At 40.8% G+C, this 24,181-nt stretch overlaps 3 protein-coding genes across 3 annotated transcripts; all 3 read right to left on the bottom strand.

Annotated features, from left to right (window-relative positions):
• Positions 1-1,384: 1,384 nt before the first annotated feature.
• Positions 1,385-22,476, bottom strand: LOC145485450 (uncharacterized). Its single transcript, XM_081464117.1, has 7 exons — positions 22,427-22,476; positions 21,894-21,985; positions 21,753-21,798; positions 21,380-21,534; positions 20,808-20,858; positions 20,617-20,675; positions 1,385-1,610 (listed from the first exon to the last, which is right to left on the bottom strand). The coding sequence occupies exons 1-7, from the start codon at positions 22,474-22,476 to the stop codon at positions 1,545-1,547; spliced, it is 519 nt and encodes a 172-aa protein (XP_081320243.1). The 3' UTR covers positions 1,385-1,544.
• LOC145484209 (extracellular calcium-sensing receptor-like) lies at positions 7,196-10,674 on the bottom strand. The gene has a single exon (XM_081462845.1). It carries the CDS (start codon positions 10,346-10,348, stop codon positions 7,694-7,696), a length of 2,655 nt encoding a protein of 884 aa, XP_081318971.1. The 5' UTR covers positions 10,349-10,674; the 3' UTR covers positions 7,196-7,693.
• On the bottom strand, positions 19,228-20,435 carry LOC145484360 (uncharacterized). The gene is made up of 4 exons (XM_081462981.1): positions 20,292-20,435; positions 20,085-20,176; positions 19,933-19,969; positions 19,228-19,473 (listed from the first exon to the last, which is right to left on the bottom strand). The coding sequence occupies exons 1-4, from the start codon at positions 20,433-20,435 to the stop codon at positions 19,300-19,302; spliced, it is 447 nt and encodes a 148-aa protein (XP_081319107.1). The 3' UTR covers positions 19,228-19,299.
• Positions 22,477-24,181: the final 1,705 nt, after the last annotated feature.

Raw genomic sequence — 24,181 nt, 5'->3', positions numbered from 1 at the left:
TAAAAATAATAGTCCAAGAGCGCTGTTAATAAGCTGCTTTTGTGACGCGTCACGTCACACACATCTCTAGAGTCGCCTCACTCGTGACAAGTCTGACGAGACTACAAACAAGGCTTTGAATAGCTCGCTTAGCAAGCGTTTCGTACGATTTCTCGCATGCTGGCTGTGCGAAAATTTGGGACGTGATCAACTAATCGACGGAGATGCGGATTCGATCGCTCCTTTACCCCTGACTTCGTCGATTTTTTTCTCTCGCTACAACTTTCAGATCGAACGCTTGCTACACTAGTTCCGCCCTTCTGAAACGAACTTAAAAACTGCAATCGGTGAACAGTAGCATCAACACTTTATTTCCACAAATAACAAAGGCAAAGATCGCAGCAGCCCGCGGGATGTTACACGCATACCTTGTCGTAATCTTTTTCTGTCGGTTTTCTTTTTTTGCCTTGTGAAGTGACTGGTTCCTCTGAAAACGAAACAACGATGGTGCGATATATTTACAGTGGAAAATCATTAATCTTGCTTCGACAATAAATCAGTAATAATCACAAGTAAATAATAAGTAAAATTTGATACTTGCTAAAAGAAAATTACAAACCCGTTTCTTCTTCGTCGTTGGATGAAAGATCCATGGCTTCGTAATCAAACTCTGGCAAGAGTAGTAATACAAAAAAGTAAATGAAAAGATACAAAGTAAGGACTAAGAACTAGGCACGAGGGAAGGAATCAAGGCCTAAAAAGTATGGTATTTGACTTTTATAGATAGCACCCATTCAAGAAAACACGAGCTCGACTTGCCTAATTCTCGCCGTCAATATATTCTTACAGAGCCGATCATATTGCCATTCTGCACATAGTTTAATGCCCCATTCAAACTAACTAAACTGGTTTAACTAAATCAGGTTTAGGTTTTTCCAATTTATCGATTAGTCATTACGCTTTGCAGTAATTTTGAGAAGACAAATTTCAAACTACCTTGCTAACATATTTTAATCACACAGGTTTTCCCTTGTGGGGTGTGCACAGTATGAACAACTACTTTTTAACCTTGTTTAGTTAAACCACTTTTAAACATGTTTAACATGTTGGTGTGAACGGGATACAAGTAATGCTAACTAAAATTTGATTTATAACTTAGTGTTTATAACCGGCGTACAATCACTTCGTACCCTCTTCCGACCAATTTTGCCCTTTTTCCGCCATGTCTTCGTCTTCGCTGCCAGTCTCGTCTTCGCTCTGTTCTTCGTCATCGCCTTCATCCTCTTCATCACTATAGCTGTGTGTTTGTTTTTACTTGTACCACGCTCTTTAGAGCTCTTTAACTCACTGGGAAGCAAACAGAAAAATGTATCACCGATGACTCTACTTTTCCTACTACCCAGTTCCAACTAAGAATCGACCGAGCCAGAGTTTTTGGCGGGAGATTTGTAAGCATTGTGACGTAACAGCTGACATAATTAGCTTTGATTGGACAATAAGAATGGGAAGCCATTTGAATTCTTGCCTAGGGTTCCCTCTAAACAACAGATATCAGAATTTTCTACCTAGCGAAGTTGAACCCCACGCTGGATCGCTCTTCTTGAATGTTGTCTGTCACAAGAGCAGATCAACTGAAGTCAAAACACAGAAGCCTTGTAAAGACAATGGCATAATCCTGGAGTCTAGTGACAAAAACAAAATCGTACCAAAATTCGAAGCCATTTCTGACGTTTCATCGACAGAATCGTTAGTTTTCTTCTTCCGTTTATTTTCTTTTTCTGCTTTCTGTTTGAAATACCTGAGAGTTATATTGATAGTAAGTATAGAGAACGAGAAATGGGGAACCTTGACTGGGTACCAAGGTCCGTATTATAGGTAAAAAAACACCTTTCTTCGCGCTCTCAACTTTTCCCGGATATTAGTTCAAAGGGTCCCCCGTCTTCTTCTCTGGAAGGAGAAAGAACGAGGAATCCCCTGAGTAATAATGTCTCCCAAGTAGAGGAAAGACCTGATGGAGCAAAGTGGCTCGTAGGTTATGAACTTGACAGGAAAATATGTCTTTTATGATAAAATAGCCTGGGTAGCCCCACCCCTGCTTCGTCAAATTTTTGCTCTCGCTCCAATTTACGCGCGGCCAGAATGCGGAAAAGCTCTTCGTACGGGAACGCTTGCTATGCAGGCAAATAATGAAAAAAAACAACAACAACAACAACAATAACAAAACAAAAAGAACTCACAATTGGTAGAGAAAGAATTTAACATGAAGATACAGCAAAGGCATATCCATGAGCTGTAAGCTGATTAAGTTAGCTTTTCAGTTTCATCCGTTCACCCAGGAACGATCAAAATCTACTTTCTCCTTACAGTTTCAACGTAATATATCAAGCAGACAAGTGGCGAGAGTTGAGCAAGACATCAAATAGAGGATACTCTCTTGTTGTACTAACAAATGTTTCTACGGATTATTACTTCTTTTCTATTAATACTATTGAAAGAACAGTTCATTTTCTCGAATATCTTCTTCCTTCTTCAACAGGAATGCTTTAGTATTCACTGCAAAATGAATGAACAAAATCAACTAATTTCATGGCATAAAAGCCATAATTTTTAGCGTACTTCATGAGATGATTGAGCCGGCAGTTTTAATAGGACTTGTTGCTAAATAACAAAAGGATAAGTCATGATGACAAAATATTCTGACAATTCGAGCCTCATTGCTTTTTAACTCAGTTTCAAGATCAGGCTAGGTGTAAAGACTTCATACGAAAATAAGCCTTACTCACATGTTTAAACTCACGTTCTTATGGACGACATAATTTGGAAACAGTGTCAACACCGAATTTGATAATGATATCTTAAATTGAAAAAATTTAGACGGTCAACGATCAGATAGAAAATGAATACTTTCCCACCTTTTTTCGATCTTACCAGGCTCCTCGGCCAGCCTACTTGAAGACATTTTCGGCTGCGTAAGTGAACCTCCATGATCTAAGGAAACAGAAACAAGTTATGCGAGTAAAAACAAGATAATCTGAAAAATCTGGTTTGACATTGTACTAACAACCAAAAGTTTAGTAGCTATGTAGCGGCAGTCACCTCGCTCCAAGTTCCTCTTCGAAGTTTTATACACAAATCTGTCCAGAAACCTGCAAAGACGCATTTAATATTCACACGTCAGAAACTCGGTACTGATAAACAATCCGAACAAAGAATGAAACAGTGTCTTGTGTGTATCTTATCCAACGGTTTCAGAGCGTTTCCTCTCACGTAGCCCAGCAGCCGTGCAAGTTTGTTTGTTTTGGAACAACTCTCAGGCCCTGTCCACACTACGCCGGAGGAATTTGAAAACGGAGCATTATTTCTACGGTTGGGCCTACCGTCCACACTAATCCGTCACGAAAGTGGAGCTTTAAGAAAACGCTCTTCAGACCGGAGGAATTTGAAAACGCCGGCTTGCGTTTTAGTGTGGGCAGAAAACATTTTGAAAACGGATGACGTCACGATAATCATGGGACTTCCCCGACTGAGTTTTCCTCAAGCACAAATCCAAAATGACCGCTTTTCATTGTTGGTTTTTAAATTCCCCCGGCGTAGTGTGGACGGAAAACATTTGACGCGTTTTCAGAGTGAAGCCTTCGTTTTCAAATTCCTCCGGCGTACTGTGGACGGAAAACATTTAATGCGTTTTCAGAGTGAAGCCTCCGTTTTCAAATTCCTCCGGCGTGGTGGGGACGGGAAACATTTGATGCGTTTTGAGAGTGAAACCTCCGTTTTCAAATTCCTCCGGCGTGGTGGGGACGGAAAACATTTGACGCGTTTTCAGAGTGAAGCCTTCGTTTTCAAATTCCTCCGGCGTACTGTGGACGGAAAACATTTAATGCGTTTTCAGAGTGAAGCCTCCGTTTTCAAATTCCTCCGGCGTGGTGGGGACGGAAAACATTTGATGCGTTTTGAGAGTGAAACCTCCGTTTTCAAATTCCTCCGGCGTAGTGTGGACAAGGCCTAAAATGATTTCCGCCGTTTCATTGTTTTGGGACAAATGCAACTCTTAAACATTCTTTACAAAAGAAAACCTGATATAAACGTCTTCCAACTTGTTATGTACTCTGTCTGGACGAAGTTGGACATAGAAGATTGCAAAAAAAATTGTTATGATATATGATTTTCCCTTCCAATAACATTACAAGTTAAATAACAATTCAATAACTACTCCAGTCTATATTTTAAGAAATGACTTGTTTCATAATGGTTCTGCTTTACATCAGGAATCTCGTTTAGAATTAAAAGGAATTTTATTGCGCAAAAACATATACTTCCTAAGGGTGAAATCTTGTAAAGGGTCTCCTTTGTACTCAATGTCCTCACCCTAGTAAAATAGAGGAACAAAACGCAAAAAAAGGGGAGAATTTGGAAATCATTGCATTGCGACATAACCCTCCACAGACATGACAAGAAGACACTGATGGCTTAAAGACTGAAGAGCAAGCAACTACAGTTCACTGGTGAATACAAATCTTCTAAAGCACAATTGTCCTACTCCCAATGTATGGGTCTCATAGCTCAGTTGGTTAAGATCACAGCAACGTTAAACGCAGAGGCCACGGGTTCAAACCTGCTGACGCTTGAAATCTTTTTGGGAAGCTTAATTTGCAATTGCGTAAATTGCGATTTCAACTGCGATGATCACCCCTTCATTTCACAAATCTTCTCCACGTTATACTAAAATATGCAAAAGATCGAAACACGGTAAAGTCCCTTAATAAGAGCCACGTAAGGTAAAGTCTCCATACGAGCCAAGTAGCCATAAGGCCAGAGCTTATCCTAATTTATGTAGCATGAAGCGACTAGGAGTATTTCTACTCTTCCCTGGATGGGATGCTAGTCCATCACAAGGTTACCCCCAGCGTTAAGTTCGTCGGTACCCATTTATACACCTGGGTGTAGACAGGCACTGTGAAAGTAACGTGTCTCGTCCAAGAACACAACGTAGTGTCCTCGGCCTGGGCTCGAACCCGGACCGCTCGATCCGGAGACGAGCGCACTAACCATGAGGCCACCGTGCCTCTCCATAACGATGCTTCCAACCAGCTGGCTCGGTCTTTGGGTGTCTCAACACGGTGTGCCTGAGATTCATCGCCATGGGTTGAGAGGTCCTGTGGTGTCGTGTAATTGTTGTTTTCCTCGTCCGAGGGTATGTCAACGAAATGCTCTTCGTCGTCGTCTTCGTAGATTGCAAAGAAAATTTCAAGTTCAGTCTCATAAGCTGCCGACACTTGCAAATGACGAGAAGAGAATCCAATACATGACGCACAGCGGACTATTTTCGATAAAATTCAAAGTGTTTGCAAATTGACATGAAACAATGTTCTTAGCGTTGGAAATTTATTAATCAAAAACTACAAGTAAGGACTTTACGGAGACATAAAATTAGAGTAATCCATACCAATTAATTAAAATCTGATCTTTAAACCACCGTTACAGCGAGGAATTCTTTTCTTTCATTTATTGTAGATCATCGGTTATTTGCCGGTTGGGAGGTCCGTATAGTGAAAACTGTGCCGAGGGCAGCATTTTCAAGCCCGAGGTCACAGTTCTTCACAATACGGAACAACCCGATAGCAGGTAAATAACTTGTTTTGTTTTTCTCCTTTCCTTAAACCACTTTTGTAATTGTTGACCTTTTCCACACACACATCGAGCGCGTGAATGTGACCGAGGGTAGAGAGAGGAAATCCGGACTGCGCTAACAAGCAATCAGATAACAGGATTCGTTACCGTGCCCTCTTGGAAAAAAAAAAAACGATATCTCTTTCGTTTGTGCCATTGTTCGGTGATTTATTTCACGTGTACATTTTATTACAAGATTTTCCTGGTGTGTTCTGCAAAGTTCGATTTCCTAGAGACAATTCTTGGAAGTTCAGTAACGTAAAATGGCACAGTAACGTAAAATCAAAAGATTACATACAGACAGACAGACAGACAGACAGACAGACAGACATAAACTTTATTTAAGCTCGAATTTCAGAGTAGCTTGACAAGCTAATATTTCCGAGCAACAAAATATTTGATAACGAAAAATTAAAATAGAAATTGCTATTTACATATTTACAATTGACTTATGTTAACTAATTATAAAATTGTCATTTACATGTTTTATGAATTGGTTTTACTGATGTGCTTTTTGAAGTCTGAGAAGTTACATAACCTTATAAAATTGGGTAGAGAACTCCATTTTTTTGTTGCCAGATAAGTAAAGGAGTGGAGAACAAAAGTTGTAGTTTTAGGTTTGGGCATTTCCAGTATATAGTTTCCACGCATGTTGTATGAAGTAGAACGGAACGAGAACATGTTTCTCATATAGGCCGGATAGCTAGTGATATAAATGGTAATGCAATTACAACTGACTAAATACAATAGGGCACTAAAACTCAAAAATCAAATTGCTAGTTTGCCAAAGTCATCCCGGCAAAAGGTTATTGTAAATTCACAACAACAACAACAACAACAACGAAAAAAAAAACCCAGAAAGTTAACGCTTTAAATTACATATCCACGAACACTGAATGATCTCACTCAAAAACAATATATTTGGTTAAAAAAAAAAAAACTATCAAAAAGTCGGTAAGCTGTTAATGTCGTCACACACGTGGTGACTATTCCCTGCAACAAGTCGAGGGGACAAGTCCCATCGGGTGAACTAGCCATTTTTGCCGCAAAGTCTAGTCGCAGGGACTAAAATGTGGTCTCTGCGACTGGCCCCACGAATTCAAACCAGTTTGAAATTTTGGGACAAGTCCCCGCGGCTTGTTCCTCAAAACGCTTCGCGTGAACTGTTCGTGAGACAAGTCCCTGCGACCAGTCCCTTCGTGGAAAGTCTTCAGGGGACTACAGTGAAACCTGTATTAAGCAGACACGTTTGGGAACATTACTAGTGTCCGTTTAATACAGGGTGTCCGCTCAAAACAGGTTCTAATATGTTGTGCAAAAATAGTTAACTATTAACTCTTTTGTAACACAGTGTAAGATCAAAGACTGGCATATTACAATGTCCAGTCGATCAATGCATCAATCTGAAATAATCTACTTAGCTTTAATTGACATCACTGAACAATGTTAAAGAAGTCTCAGCTAAACCTTTAGAGGTAAAAATCCCTTGAAGTGTCCGCTTAGTGCAGGTTTTATGCAAAAGAATGGCTTAATATTGGTTTCCGCCTCTGCTTAACGAAGGTGTTCGCTGAATGCAGGTTTACTTTACAGTAAATGTAGGGGGAAAATTTTGGTATTCAAGCTGGTGTCCGCTTGATATGGGGTCCGCTTAATTCAGGTCTCACTGTGGTTGCAGGGATTAGTCCCCTCGTGTGTGCCGACCTTTACGGCTTCTACTACAATTCGTTTTTTACCTCGTTTTTTACCGAACAGTCTGAGCTGAAGCATTCTTTAAGATTGAAACTGAGAAAAATAATTTAACCATATCTACCAATAGAGATTTGATCTGAAATATGATTTTATCCAACCGTCGAAGAAGCACCCGAAGGATTGACGATTACAATTGTCCAATCAAAAATGGCAAGGAACCCCGAACTTATCACGACAGCTTGCCGACTTGTATCGTTACTAAGCAACCCCCTTGCTGGAACCAAGGGTTCAAACAACTACGACTAAGACAGGTTCTTTTAGGTTGAAGTTCTGGATAATGTTCTCTTTATTTTTCTTTCTACAGTTCTTTTGGCTCAGTTTCATTTCTCTCACTGCTTGCACTCGCTGTGGGTATATTTCCGCTCAGGTTTGTCAACCCAGCGTTCTGACAGACGTAAGCTGTTATCTGCGACCCTATCACCTCTTTGGAGTTTCTCTCTGGGTGGAACAGAATGTTGAATACTTTAGGCGCAAACATACACCCAAGCAAGCCAAACGAGTCCACTAGAGTAGTGGTACAGGCGATAACCGAGACGTACCAGCCCTCCTGCACTGAGAACTCCACTGAATAATAACATAATGCTGACAACAGAATGATGTACAGAGAGAACGCGATGAACCGCGCCTCGTTGAAGTTATCTGGCAGTTTCCGGACTTTGAAGGCGTAAAACGACGAAAGCAGCGAAAGCAGCAGAACGTATGAGCAAACCATAAAATACAGTGCTTTTCCGACTGAAGATCCATAGGGTGTACAGGTGTAAAAGATGTACTGAGTTGGTTGGATTTTTTCATTTCGAAAGGGTGGGTCTGAAGCGAACCAGGCGATCAGTAACACAACATCCACGCTGTTGACGAGAGCAACTAAGGCCACTTGATACTTGGCTTTTGAAATGTAACTTTGCGAGGCCATTCTGGAGACGTCGAATTGAAACAAGACGAATATACGCACGGATTTTAACCACAGAATTGACACGAACGTAGAGTAAATGATATACCGGGAAAACTGTGCAACGCGACAAATAAAATCAGTCGGTTCTGCCAAGCTCAACAGTGCTAGAGTGAAACTGAGGAAGATTGTGAGCAGAAGGACGAAACTCAGCTGCCTGTTTGAAGCTTTCACAATGGCCGTCTCGCGGTACTTCAGAAATACCAGTAACGCGGCAGTGGTCAGACAATATCCTACAACTGTCACACAAGACAGCAACACACCAGCCGTGTCCTCTAAACGTAAGTTCTTCACCGGTAGGCTGACACATGTCGTTTTGGCATCGTTCGATTTCTGTTTAGGAGGACACGCAGTGCAGTTGGTAGACCCAGGTTCCTTGCTGACTGTGTCCCCCGGGCACTTGACGCATTTCCAACAACAAGGCGCAATTACTTCCTGCCGAGTTCCGGGGAGACAAACCTCGCTACAAACTGAAGCCGGAACTTCTGTATAAACACTGCCGTTTGCCCACTTGATCGCGGAATCGTTTAATCGCAACCTTTGCTGTTCCTTGCTGTTCCAAGATCCCACTATAAACTTGTTTTTCTCGCCCGCTCCGTGCACTTGGATGTTCACTATCTCGAACGACGATTCTTTTGGATCTCCGTGATCGTCAAATTCCACAACACCAGTGAGACCTCTAAAGCTGACATTTTTCAAGTATGGCAAAAGGTCGACCCCTCCAGTCTTAAGTAGTTTTGCCAGTGGGCACTCTCCCCCTTGAAGTTTTTCTTCTGAGTCACGGCACCTGATGCTCCTGTCCAAAGCGTAGGCGGCTGCATAGACGGCGTCTATGAGGTAGATAAGATAAGGATCGAACAGTTCCTTAGCCATGCTGCGTGACAACGGAACATCGAAACATTTCGGGTCTGTTTCATAGACACTTTGAACGGAGCAATTCCTAAATTGTTTCCAGTACTCAGCCCACCACGGATTCTTACCGAAACGTGTTTTATTCGGGGTTAGAGAAGTTAAGTGTTTTTCAAACCTTTCGTTCCTGCGATTGTGCGGTTGAACACCGAGGGCACCATCAAGAAGACTAAAGTAGGGGCCAAGTAGGTCGCTTCCCTCTGTGCTCGTTGCGTCGCCCAGAATCCAAGTTCGCTGCGATAACTTTTGTCTGAGAGCTTCTGCAAAGAACTGTTTAGCATATCCGCCGAAGACCCACACGACGACCACTTTGACATTGCTCTGCTGTTTAATCCGAGAGACAATCTGTGTTATGCTCTGGGCCGCCCGAAGCCGTGGAATAAACTCGGAGAAAGCGATGCAGAAGGTTTTCCGCCTGTAGGATTCATTCTGTATCGCCGACACACCAAACCGTCCGTAGGAGTCATCCAGAGCTACGGTGCCAACATAGGTCCACTTGAAGTGCTCGAACAGATCCGCTTGCACCCGGGCTTGTTGTCCATCAGGAGGTACCGTTCTGAGAAAGTATCGAAATTGGGCTGAGCTTAGCTCATCGCTCGTAGCAGAGAAACTTATAATGGGAATCTTCGCCACGCTTAGAAGGCTTCCAATCTGGACGGCACTGGCTGAGTCGTAAGGTCCAATGATCAGTTTAACGGGGCTGGAATTCTTGCTCGAGCAACAGCAGGAAGTTGTTTCGTTATCGACGCGGAAATTGTTGCTTGAGCACGAATGATGCAAATCTGTGTCTCGCACAAACTCGTAAGTCTCTTTGACGGCGATAGAGATGGTTTCGCAGTAGTCGCGGATATCAAAGCCGAGTGTAATGTTAGGAAGGAGGGACGCATCGTTGTTGATTTGCTCGATCACGAAGATCATAGCTTCCGTGTAACCCAGACCGACGGCAAAAAAATCTCCGCATCTATCGTGAGCGTCCTTGTGGTGCAACACATTCAGTCCACCGAGAATGATGTCTCCTGACTGAAAAGCCTTCTTGAATCCTCCAAGGGAACTGACTTGTTGAATACAAAGACACCAAACAACAAGTCTTGCAAACATCGTGAGGCGAGAAACGACCGGTCGCGGATCAAGCAATTTGAAACTTTATACGCATGGCTGGGTATTTGTACCTCGTCTCGTGTCACCACAGGCGGCCCAGACGTTGAATACGATTAATACGTGACATTATGCTGTTGGCGATTGCGTTACAATTTTAGCCGTCTATAAGACAATGTACGAGAATGCTTCGAAAATTACTCTAAATGCTACGTGTAGAAAATAATTTGAATAAAATGGCTTACCTTATGTTTGCATTGCGTTATTTTGATGTCTCTAGGCTCCTGGAGGTGGTTTTGATTTAGGCGAGTTTTACTTTCTGGCGGTTTGCTTCTCTTTAGGGGGAATTAAACCGCATAAGTGCGGATTAGAATTAGAAATTCATGTAGAAATTCTATTAGAAATTCATCTTGAAAACCTTCGCATCACTTTTTTAGCGAGCCACTTGCACTAATCTTTTAAACTGAACGCGAGATCACACTACTTTTAATCATTCCAGTTCCCCTAGTTTAGATTGTCAATTCTTCTTACTGACAGCCATCACTTCAGTTCTGAGAATTTGGAGCGACGTCACGACAATATCACTTTCAAATAACTGATGATTATCTTTATTCTCGTCACCTGTGTACTTGATAATGTGATGGTATTTTAATGAGAAAATGTAGTTTGATCGCTACTGCAAGCGAAAGGTTAAACACAAGACTGAGCGCAATTTCCTATTAATGCCAATGACTATATATGCGACGCAAAAGAGATCGATTTAAAAAAACGAACACAAACGCCTGGGTGTACGGGCGTTAGCATATCGCTTAAAGCACACTTTTTTGAGGTTGGAAAAAAGAAAATCACACGGGAACAAATTAGTAACCTTCACTTTTGTTAGAAATGTAAAAAGATACAAATAAGACGAACAAAAAACTTTGCTGGCCAGCTTTTGTTCAAGGGTAGAAGAAACCCGCTAAACGAGTACAAAATTGAAAATCTTCCAGGTCTGATTAAAGCGGTCCTGCGAAAGGAAATTATTAAAACAGAGCTAGTCTGATTGCTTTTACTTACCTCCGGCTGCTGTGTCAGACTCTTGATTCCTGGTTTAACCTTTGTCTGTTATTAACACTGATCAAAAAATAAATAATAAAAAAACACTTAAGATAAGAGGAAAAAAAAACAAGATCAGCAAATTAAAAGAGCAGTAGAGCTAGAGGAGCACATGAACTTGTAACAGGAAGCTACAAATTCTGGGGAAACTTTTTCAGTTTGTACAGGTAGTCTAGTTAAGAAGACTTTACATGTACTTCCCCCGCCCAAAATAAAATTCCCTCCCCACTCCTCTTACCCCACCGGGAAACTTACGCCTTCTGAGAAAATTTAAAATATGCCATCCACGAAAACTAAACAGAGACGCTAAACAGGATAAGAAAATGCCTGGACATTCTCTAAGTTGAAACTCAGATCATTTCGCTGATATATTACCTCGGAGATCATAAATAGTGTACCACAGATGAACGCAGGTTGTTGAAAACTGCAACCTTGTAAGATGCGTTTAACAAACGCCTAAAAACAACAAACATATGCACTTGTAAACAAAGAAATAAAAGAAGCCAAAAATGACTAAGAGAAAAACGTTTTAAATTGTATTGAAAATTAGTATAAATCTACTAGCGTTCTTTCACGAATGCCGCTCTCCTATTCGCCTCGCTACTCACTATCTATTCTGTTGTACATAATGAGTAGCGTGGCAGTGTGTGCTTGTCAACAAAATGACGGCTGCTTCTTTGCGTTTTCGAAGTGTCTAATAAGAGAATTTAGATAAAGTTTTGAACGTCTAGTAGATTTATACTAAAACAATTAGATTATTCGGTCTGGATTTTTATGAGTGATAGTTGACTCGAGCTGCGCCCTCGTCAACTATCACGCGATAGAAATCTCGAGCTCATAATCTAATTGTTAAGTAGAGAGTACTTTCTGAAAGGAATTCTTAGTCGCAATAATGCAAGCAAGGGGTTTTAAAGTTCACCTAAATAGCAATCCATTTTTGTCTGTCTTGGAATCGTTCATCATTTTCACTTCTTCAAAATCACACCATTAGTGTCGAGTTTCCTACCGCCTGACGAAGCAAACTACCTGTACAGTTAAAATGTAGAGACAAACTACTAAAGATACAATAGGATTATTGCTCACGATGAAGAGAAGGGTCACTTTTTAAAGACTTGTATAAAATGTTCAGGAAAACAGCCTCGCGGTTTTCTTTCGCGTCACGCACGACGGACGAAGTGAAAGAGGGACTACTCGTAGTCAAGCCACTTGGTGTTGTCCGCTTCCATTAGGGACTTTAAGCAGCGAGAACGCGGACGGCGACGGGGACGTCGAAACCTGTGAGAAGGCTGGGGAGAGAACGCCGTTGTGGCGGGAATTCACAAACATTAAGCAGCACCGTCGGAAACCGCGGTTTCCGCACTGAAAGCTTATTGACATTATCGATATTCGTCCTCTGTTTATCAGGATGAACTAGGATCACTTTATTGAAAGAAGTTCGCAATCAACTCTTGATAATCCACGATGAAGGTATGTTAAACGATCACGAACTTCTACTCTTGTACGATTTAAACCGGTCGAATGATCTCGACCAACCTTATGATTCCTTTCCTGATTTTAACTTCGATGGTTTGAAGACGACGAGTGCCGGTCTGAATTTCGCTTCCACAAACGCAACTTGCCCCTTCTCGCTGAGTTGTACAATGAAGTAAACGAACTTGTTATCAGCAGATGTTTAATCAGACTGGCGCGACAAAACAGTGTGCTTACTGATAAAGATCTAAGTAAACCACTGATCTTACGACTGAAAATGGAAACAGCTACGCAAGTTTTAATGGTGTCTACCCTTTTAAATGTGTTAGAATTTCACCATCATGAGCCATTTGACATTTGAGTACTTCTCGAAAGGAAAAATTTCGATTGAAATTCATGTAAGTTGTCTATATTTACATTAGCTTTCAAAAAGATATTTCACGGTACTCACATGTTCGCCGACTGGCTTGAGTTCGCTCCAGATTTCCCGACGTTTCTTTAAAATGAAATATCTCACATAACAAGAGAAAACAAGCATTAAAGTTCCTCGAAATTAGTAACACGGGTTATTTAGCGTTGACACAGCAGAGGAAACGAAAGCGAAAACTCACGTTTTCAGACAACGCGAAATGAGCTTCACTCACGTCGGGCCCGAACGCAGAACGTCAACTTGTTTCCCGCCAGTCATGCGCAGTGGACCTTTTGGCTTTTCCCTGATCTTATGGCGTTCCCGTGGCCGTCCGCGTTGTCTTTGCTTAAAGTCCCTATTATTTGCCACGAAACTCTTTTGTCAACTTGCTGAGAGACGCGCTGTTTGACGACTCAAGTGTATGAGACAACAGTCAAAAATAGTCTAGAGTCGAGAAATAAAATGAAAACAAAAAAGTTCGCAAACGGCAGCAGGTACAGGAAATGTTACACAAGTTGAAACACCCCTGGATCAGAAAAAAAAAAAACTTATTCAAGTGCATTTTGGAGTCTACTTTCTTACACATGCATTGATATTCAACTTCAACTTTATTACTTCCGTCACTTTTATATTCAAGATATAATAAATATTCTTACAAACAGGCTTTAAAATCAAAGTGATGACGAGTCTATAAACAAACAGAAATGCCTGAAGTAAGCGACCCCCTTCAGCGGTCATGACTTAACTTTAAGTTAAATGCTTGCCTCACAGAACGATAATGATAGATACTTCTCAAACTCATTAATAATTCATTATTTAAAACAAAAAAGAACACAACCGTAAAGGAGGCTCAGATACCCGGTCTTAATTAATATAGATTTTGACCGCGATTTTACTTCTCCGTTTACTCCTTAGTTTTTGCTGTTTCGATTAAGAAGATATATCAAACACTCGAGACAGACGGTGTTTCATCGGATATCCAAACACCTCGAATTTCGTCTAAAATACTCCGCTGCGCGTCGTATTTTCAACTCTCTTCTCAGTGTTTGGATATCCCGATGAAATACTGTCTCTCGTGTTTGATATAATACATAATTGTAAAAGCAATATAGAATGAAAAAAAGGCCTATTGGAGAGTTATTTCCCGCTACTGTCATTGCCCTGCTTTGATATAATTTTTTTCTTCTTACATTTTAAAAAAATGAATATATATAGTTTATTTTTTAACCCAACATAAGATTTGCATGATGGTGTGATTTGATGATAACTACCAGAACACTAGTAATACTTCACTTTCTCTGTTTCTAATGTTCATCGTTATTAAAACCGCGCTGGGGCTTCAAAATTTAAATAATAAAGAAAAAACGAATTAGTTAAATGGCCTTGCTCTCCATGAGTTCTCGTAGCTCAGTGGATAGAGCGCCCGCGCGGTGTTCGGGAGGTCATGGGTTCGATTCCTATCGGGCACTCAGACCTTTTCTTGGTCCCACGCTCGTGTCCTGTTGATCAGCTCACTTTTCACAAAAAACGAGTAGTAGTCAAATGACGCTATCGTGCAAATCTGCTATTAACCAAACATCTCTTGTCCATTCTTGCCCATCTTCATCCCCTCGCGTACAAGCGAACAACAATAGTTCAAGTAAAGGAAAAGTCATTGTAGACAGCTATCAAGATTATTTCACCCGTACACTAATTCATTGTTTTTTTTTGTGCTTGTTCATTCTCCTTTCTATAGTGGATGAAGCCGAAAAAGATACAGAAATCAGGATTGTCAAAAGAGTAAAGGACTACTACCCTGAAAAAAAAATTCACTGCCAGGTACAATAATGAAAGAGTTTTGGTGTTTATTAAATACGAAGTGCTTCAAATCATAGCACAGTGCACCATAGTTAATAGAGGGGAATGATTATTAAAACCAACAAGTTCTTTGTTATATGTTTTTGTTCTCTTTTTTGGCCTTGACCGTGCACAAAACAGTGACAAAAACACAATAGTTGTTTACCTCTGACTGAGAATTAACTAACAGCAACGTTTTGGTTGCGTAATTCATGCATGGTGTAAGAGTGGAAAACAAAAGATTGTGCACGGTCGTGGACCTTCCAACATAAATCTTGGCGTCTTTGTTTGCTCCTTTGATATTTGCCGGGTTTCATAACCATTCCCCTCTATTACTATGAGTGCACTAAATGCCTCTGACTGGCCTTCCAGAGAACGATTGATGATCAACGAATACTTCACGCTGCTCGCCTCTCTAGAGTACAACATGCAGGAGATGTACAGAGGACAGAAACTGGCCAACGATCTTGTGGACATTACAGTCACGGTAACAAATGACACTCTGCTCTACTTAATTAAGGGAAAAAACTAGAGAGGAAGCATTTTCTGTGTTTTTTATCAAGTAATGGAAACACGAGTGGAGTATAAAGAAGGAAAATGCGCAAGACGAGCTTCTGGCGGCTGTTCCTTCAGCATTTCTATAAGTTTTCTTGCGAGTTTTCTATGAATTTTCAACCAAGTGTTCTATCGAGGTTTATTCCGAGTTTTCTACCGAGATTCCTGAACTTTTTTTTCGAGCGGTAATCAGCTACAAGCCAGCCAGTACGAGCTCATATATAGTACAAGAGTAGAATGCACAGTCATACAAAAGACTGGGATATTTTTTGTGTCCGATAGATACCAGATGTGCCAGAGGAGCTGATATGATACACCGAGAATCAAGAAGTACCACAAGACCTTCAAATGTTTGGCCAAACAGCAGTCTAGCACTTGATTTCACAGAAGAGATTAACCAGTTTTGGTTATTTGCTGATGTTCCAATTAGTTAGAGTCAAATCTTTGCCATTTGCTAGTTGTATTTGCAAGGCCGTTTTTCACATTGAGTTTCTGACGCCAAAAAGGTTATTAAATAACATCAAACATCAGAGTTCAACATAGATATTCTAGCTATCAAACATCATTCTTAGGGACCGTTCATTTTTTATGAGGGAGGGGGGGCTGGTGGGATTTGGGAAGCACCATTTAAAAATCGCATGACCCCCCCTCAGCTTACCAATTTTTTCATATGGCCCCTCCCCCTTATAGCGGTAGTTTTTTGGGATGACCCCCCCCAAAAAAAAAATTGAACAAACAATATTTAGATTTCAACTTTTTTAATATTTCTCTATTATCCCCCTACTTCAAGTTATTGTGCTCACTATGAAGACAAAATTAGAATCCCTATACTACAGAGAGCTGTTGTTTAAAAAACAAATCAAAAGAAAGAGAAGTCAATTTCGGATCTCCTAGTTATGGCTCGCCCTGAGCGTGTGGCATTTGGCCTCTCATTGGCATCTTCCTCATCTGAATTGATGAATGCAAGAATGACGTCACTTGAGTCATCTTCTCCCCCAGAGTCAATGGCATCACTGTCATGCTCATCATTGTCACTTCCATCTGTTTCACTGCTGTCAGCACTTGCCTTGTTGTCATTTTGTGTCAATGTCCTGGCATTTCTCAGTGTTGGTTGGCCAGCTCTGAGAGGACTCTTCTGCTGCAAGCATGAATTTCTTACAATTGCCTTTACTTTCTCACTCTTGCTGCGTTTCAAATGCTGCTTCAGCCCGTGGTGGTTCAAGTACTTGTTTTGTTCTGGAACACGGAGCTTTTTAAGCTTGGTTAGATCTTCGCACAACTCAGTCCAAGGATAATCCTCCTGTGATTTATCTTTTGCGTCCCTACTTAACTTTGCCTTTTCTCCTGCTCTCTTTTTCCTTTTTAATTCCAGCACTTCAAGATGCTGAAGATAATCCACCACAAACTTTGATTTGACAATAAACTTATCTGCAAACAGAGCAACACTCTCTGGGTCGGATAAAACCAGCCTGCCACTTCCATGCCCATTCTTCGCTTGGACCCTTAGCTGCCAGTCATCTGGATCACGCCCTTCTTTTGGGGTCTTCTGGTAGGAGAGGTAGTGGTATTCCGATAGGCAGGAATGGTCAGGAACTGGTTTAGGGTATCTTTCTATGGGTGGTCCAGTCCATTCACAACAAAGAGAACAAATTTCTCCTTCCTTTTCTTGACAGGACAACTTTAGAAACTCCCTGTAGTTCTCCCCCTCCTCATAAGTGCTCATTCATAAACTTCTCAATCTTACGGAAGTAACAGTGGCCTGGACCAGAGTCTCTCCTTGCTCCTGCATTATGATACTGAACCAAGTACAAAGTGTTGTGAGAAAACTGGAAATCTGTTGATGTGTTGTGTGAAACACATTGTTACATTTAATTTACAGATGTCTTTATTTGGAAGGTTTTTCCCTCTACTCTAGTGACAGGCATGTATAAATGTTGCCCTGTGCAGGTAGAACAAAAAGCTATGAGTGTTCTCAAATCTTGCAAATAGTGGATTACTTTTATAAATTTTAGCATACTTGTTATGGTTTAAATTTATCTATGGTTTAAAATTCTTAATTTTCAATGTCTCAAGTTCATTGTCATAATTCAGAACAAAGAGAAATGAAAATCCAATTGGTTTGAAAATTTTAGCCAAAACTAAATTTAAACCATAACATACCCATGAAGGGCTTTTCCAATCGGGAAAAGAGTGCATTACTACATGAGCACAATGAAAGAGGCTCATTGCAAAATGCACAATAATGGCGAAAGCGACGAGTCGTTTAAGAAAAGGTTTACAGCTGAACGATCCAGGCAGTTTGACATCTTACAAGCAAAAGAAGCAATCTTTCTAAGTGCGGATGGCTGTTCAGAAAGGGCGAGTGAGTTTTCCATGCCAGGGTACCAGTTGAAGTCCAGTGATGGACGAAAACTGAACTTCTCCATCAAAGAGCACAGAGCAATGGTGGAAAAATTGAATGTCATATTGAAAGATGCAAAGGAAGACGATTCCACACTCTTTCAGTCCAATTGGCTTGCTCTGAAGCAGGGCGAAGAATTTGCCCACAGTTTTAATGTAAAACAGATCAAACGTATAGAAGCTAAGTTGACGAAGGTCACGCAGGACATGGAAGCACTAGAAAATAAGAAGAGCAATTATAACAGCATATTCAAGGGCATACTCAAACAGCACATCAACAAAAGGAGAAGGAAAAAAGAAAACCGCACAAAGTCAAATGAAAGAAAGAGGAAGCGGACTGAAAACAACGTCCAACGAGTTTATGGAATCTGTGTTGGAAACCTGCTAGGAAATGATTTTCCAAAATGCCTTGTGTACCCTCCTAGAACGGCCGTCCCGGAAGAGTGTATTAAAGTTGTGGATGTTGCCACGTCGTTATTTAGAAGAGATGGGCCATACATCGCACAGCTCTTGGAAGGGAATTATTTCACCAATGCTGCAAGAAGCAGAATCACCACAAACCTTGAGCAGGAAGTCAGAGATTATGTTTACACCTTCATGTACCCTGAAGAGTACACTCTGACGGAAAGCATTGCTGCTTCTTGCAGCATTGGTGAAAGAGACTCCCATAGCAGCACAAGAGGCAACGAAGAACTCGACGACAGCGAAGATGAAGATGAGTGCCAGTGAAAGTTGCATTCGAAAATAAGTGTTAAATACTTCTTTTCAGTAGCTACAAATGCTTTTTGTGGCCAAACGTTTTTTTAAAGCAGAAGGAGAGTTTGTAATAAATTTGTATTCTATAGCAATTTTTTTGATATTCAAACATTATCCCATTTTAAAGTTTTACTAAAATATTTCACATGACCCCCCCTTTTTCCCTTATTTTTTGGGGATGGCCCCTCCTCGAAAGCCATTTTTTTTCGCATGGCCCCCCCCCCAAATCCCACCAGCCCCCCCTACCTTATAAAAAATGAACGGTCCCTTAGGTTGTAATATTCCATTTATAACTGTCGGTTTCCACCGTGAAAGGACTCATTTCCGATATTTAATAAATTATCCTTCAAGTGTCATTTTAACATCGCCTATCTTTGTCCTTTCACACCTCTCCCTCGCGATTTGGATTTGTTTCTCGGGTTAGACTTGGTTTTTATACCAGGTCCTTTCTTTCCACCTCTCCCCGACCCCAGTCTCCTCTCTGTTTTCTCCAGTTTCTTCCTGCCTTTTTCTCTTCCCATTTTAGTTGGTTGTCGCTGGCGCCCTCTCTCTTGACGTCAGAGCTTCCACCACGTGACGCCTTGGAATTTTCCAGCAGATGAGCGAACTGGTAATTTCAAAACAAGCAAGATTAAAAGAGAGCAATTAAAAAGACAACTAAATCTATCAAGTTTTTGTTTTTCTAGGTGTTCATCCTTCAATGGTTTTTTGTATTTGCTGCTACATTTTGCTTTTCAAGCAGATCAAGACACGCTGTGATTGCGACGCGGAAAGGTAGGAAGATGCGTTACCAGGACGCCGGCACATTGGTCACTGAGATCAAGTCATAGTGTTACTTCACTACGAGAAACGATTGTTACCGAAGCAATAATTCTTTTAATTGAAAGCAGCATTTGTTTCCGAAACAGAAACTTTTCTTTCGCACGTGCATTAGGGTATTTGAAAGAAACGGTATTTTTTGTTTAGTCATGGCTGTATAAAACTTAGGAAATTTGATTGTCACGGCACGCAATGGGGAAGCCAGCATACATAAGGTAAAAAGTATAATGTAAGAAAAATATTGTACCTCTTCAGCCGATGCAAACATCGATGACACATCACTTCTGAAGAAAACCAAGAAGAGAAACAAAGACATGTTACAGAAATAAACGATTTGAATCACAAAATGGCAAAACAAACAAACAAACAAACAAACAAACGAGATGAAATATGTTTTACTCTTCCACTTGTCCTTTTTTGGATTTCTTTTTCGTTCTCTGGCTTTCTTCGTCGTGGGAAAATTCATCAGAGCTCAAGTTTTCGAGCAAGGCCTGGAAAATACAGCAATAAAAGCAAGAATTGGACTAAAAATAATAGTCCAAGAGCGCTGTTAATAAGCTGCTCTTGTGACGCGTCACTTCACACACATCTCTAGAGTCGCCTCACTCCTGACAAGTCTGACGAGACTACAAACAAGGCTTTGAATAGCTCGCGTAGCAAGCTTTCCCGTACGATTTCTCGCATGCTGGCTGCGCGAATATTTGGGACGAGCTCAACTAATCGACGGAGAGGCGGATTCGGTCGCCCCATTACCCCTGACTCCGTCGATATTTTGCTCTCGCTCCAACTTTCAGATCGAACGCTTGCTACGCTGGTTCCGGCCTTCAAACGAACTTAACAACTGCAATCGGTGACCGGTAGCATCAACAGTTCATTTCCACAAATAACAAAGGCAAAGATCGCAGCAGCCCGCGGGATGTTACACGCATACCTTTTCGTAATCTTTTTCTGTCGGTTTTCTTTTTTTGCCTTGTGAAGTGACTGGTTCCTCTGAAAACGAGACAACGATGGTGGGATATATTTACAGTGGAAAATCGTTAATCTTGCTTCCACAAATAAATCAGTAATAATCACAAGTAAATAATAATTAAATTTGATACTTGCTAAAAGAAAATTACAAACCCGTTTCTTCTTCGTCGTTGGATGAAAGATCCATGGCTTCGTAATCAAACTCTGGCAAGAGTAATAATACAAAAAAGTAAATAAAAAGATACAAAGTAAGGACTAAGAACTAGGCACGAGGGAAGGGATCAAAGCCCAAAAAGTATGGTATTTGACTTTTATAGATAGCACCCATTCAAGAAAACACGAGCTCGACTTGCCTAATTCTCGTCGTCAATATGTTCTTACAGAGCCGATCATATTGCCATTCTGCCCATAGTCTAGTGCCCCATTCAAACTAACTAAACTAGTTTAACTAAATCAGGTTTACGTTTTTCCAATTTATCGATTAGTCATTACGCTTTGCAGTCATTTTGAGAAGACAAATTTCAAACTACCTTACTAACATATTTTAATCACACAGGTTTTTGCCTTGTTGGGTGTGCACAGTATAAACAACTACTTTTTAACCTTGTTTAGTTAAACCACTTTTAAACATGTTTAACATGTTGGTGTAAACGGGATACAAGTAATGCTAACTAAAATTTGATTTATAACTTAGTGTTTATAACCGGCATACAATCACTTCGTACCCTCTTCCGACCAATTTTGCCCTTTTTCCGCCATGTCTTCGTCTTCGCTGTCAGTCTCGTCCTCGCTCTGTTCTTCGTCATCGCCTTCATCCTCTTCATCACTAGCTGTGTGTTTGTTTTTACTTGTACCACGCTCTTTAGAGCTCTTTAACTCACTGGGAAGCAAACAGAAAAATGTATCACCGACGACTCTACTTTTCCTACTACCCAGTCTCAGCTAAGAATCGACCGAGCCAGAGTTTTTGGCGGGAGATTTGTAAGCATTGTGACGTAACAGCTGACGTAACTAGTTTTGATTGGACAATAAGAATGGGAAACCATTTGAATTCTTGCCTAGGGTTCCCTCTACACAACAGATATCAGAATTTCCTACCTAGCGAAGTTGAACCCCACGCTGGATCGCTCTTCTTGAATGTGGTCTGTCAAAAGAGCAGATCAACTGAAGTCAAAACACAGAAGCCTTGTAATGTCAATGGCATAATCCTGGAGTCTAGTGACAAAAACAAAATCGTACCAAAATTCGAAGCCATTTCTGACGTTTCATCGACAGAATCGTTAGTTTTCTTCTTCCATTCATTTTCTTTTTCTGCTTTCTGTTTGAAATACCTGGAAGTTAAATTGATAATAAGTATAAAGAACGAGAAACGAGGAACCTTGACTGGGTACCAAGGTCCGTATTATAGGTAAAAAACACCTTTCCTCGCGCTCTCTACTTTTCCCGGATATTAGTTCTCAGGGTCCCCCGTCTTCCTCTCTCGCAGGAGAAAGAACGAGGACTCGCCTGAGTAATAATGTCTCCTAAGTAGAGGAACGACCTGATGGAGCAAAGTGACTCGTAGGTTATGAACTTGACAGGAAAATATAAGTCTTTTATGATGAAATAGCCCGGGTAGCCCCACCCCTGCTTCGTCGAATTTTTGCTCTCGCTCCAATTTACGCGCGGCCAGAATGCGGAAAAGCTCTTCGTACGGGAACGCTTGCTATGCAGGCAAATAATGAAAAAACAACAACAACAACAATAACAATAACAAAACAAAAAGAACTCACAATTGGTAGAGAAAGAATTTAACATGAAGATACAGCAAAGGAATATCCATGAGCTGTAAGCTGATTAAGTTAGCTTTTCAGTTTCATCCGTTCACCCAAGAACGATCAAAGTCTACTTTCTCCTTACAGTTTCAACGTAATATATCAAGCAGACAAGTGGCGAGAGTTGAGCAAGACATTAAATAGAGGATACTTTCTTGTTGTACTAACAAATGTCTCTACGGATTATTAGTTCTTTTCTATTAATACTACTGAAAGAACAGTTCATTTTCTCGAATGTCTTCTTCCTTCTTCAACAGGAATGCTTTAGTATTCACTGCAAAATGAATGAACAAAATCAACTAATTTCATAGCATAAAAGCCATAATTTTTAGCGTACTTCATGAGATGATTGAGCCAGCAGTTTTAATAGGACTTGTTGCTAAGTAACAAAAGGATACGTCATGATGACGTAATATTCTGACAATTCGAGCCTCATTGCTTTTTAACTCAGTTTCAAGATGAGGCTAGACGTAAACACTTCATACGAAAATAAGCCTTACTCACATGTTTAAACTCATGTTCTTATGAGAGACATAATTTGGAAACAGTGTCAACACCGAATTTGATAATGATATCTTAAACTGAAAAAATTTAGACGGTCAACGATTAGATAGAAAATGAATACTTTCCCGCCTTTTTTCGATCTTACCAGGCTCCTCGGCCAGCCCACTTGATGACGTTTTCGGCTGCGTAAGTGAACCTCCATGATCTATGGAAACAGAAACAAGTTATGCTAGTAAAAACAAGATAATCTGAAAAATCTGGTTTGACATTGTACCAACAACCAAAAGTTTAGTAGCTATGCAGCGGCAGTCACCTCGCTCCAAGTTCCTCTTCGGATTTTTATACACAAATCTGTCCAGAAACCTGCAAAGACGCATTTAATATTCACACGTCAGAAACTCGGTACTGATAAACAATCCGAACAAAGAATGAAACAGTGTCTTGTGTCTATCTTATCCAACGGTTTCAGAGCGTTTCCTCTCACGTAGCCCAGCAGCCGTGCAAGTTTGTTTGTTTTGGAACAACTCTCAGGCCCTGTCCACACTACGCCGGAGGAATTTGAAAACGGAGCATTATTTCTACGGTTGGGCCTACTGTCCACACTAATCCGTCACGTAAACGGAGCTTTAAGAAAACGCTCTTCAGACCGGAGGAATTTGAAAACGCCGGCTTGCGTTTTAGTGTGGGCAGAAAACATTTTGAAAACGGATGACGTCACGATAATCATGGGACTTCCCCGACTGAGTTTTCCTCAAGCACAAATCCAAAATGACCGCTTGTCATTGTTGGTTTTTAAATTCCCCCGGCGTAGTGTGGACGGAAAACATTTGACGCGTTTTCAGAGTGAAGCCTTCGTTTTCAAATTCCTCCGGCGTACTGTGGACGGAAAACATTTAATGCGTTTTCAGAGTGAAGCCTCCGTTTTCAAATTCCTCCGGCGTGGTGGGGACGGAAAACATTTGATGCGTTTTGAGAGTGAAACCTCCGTTTTCAAATTCCTCCGGCGTAGTGTCGACAAGGCCTAAAATGATTGCCGCCGTTTCATTGTTTTGGGACAAATGCAACTCTTAAATATTCTTTACAAAAGAAAACCTGATATAAACGTCTTCCAACATGTTATGTGCTCTGTCTGGACGAAGTTGGACATAGAAGATTGCAAAAAAAATTGTTATGATATATGATTTTCCCTTCCAATAACAATTACAAGTT

The sequence above is a fragment of the Orbicella franksi genome, chromosome 4 (assembly GCF_964199315.1).
Source record: "Orbicella franksi chromosome 4, jaOrbFran1.1, whole genome shotgun sequence".
Lineage (NCBI taxonomy): Eukaryota > Metazoa > Cnidaria > Anthozoa > Scleractinia > Merulinidae > Orbicella > Orbicella franksi.
This window is presented reverse-complemented; position numbering and strand designations above follow the sequence as displayed.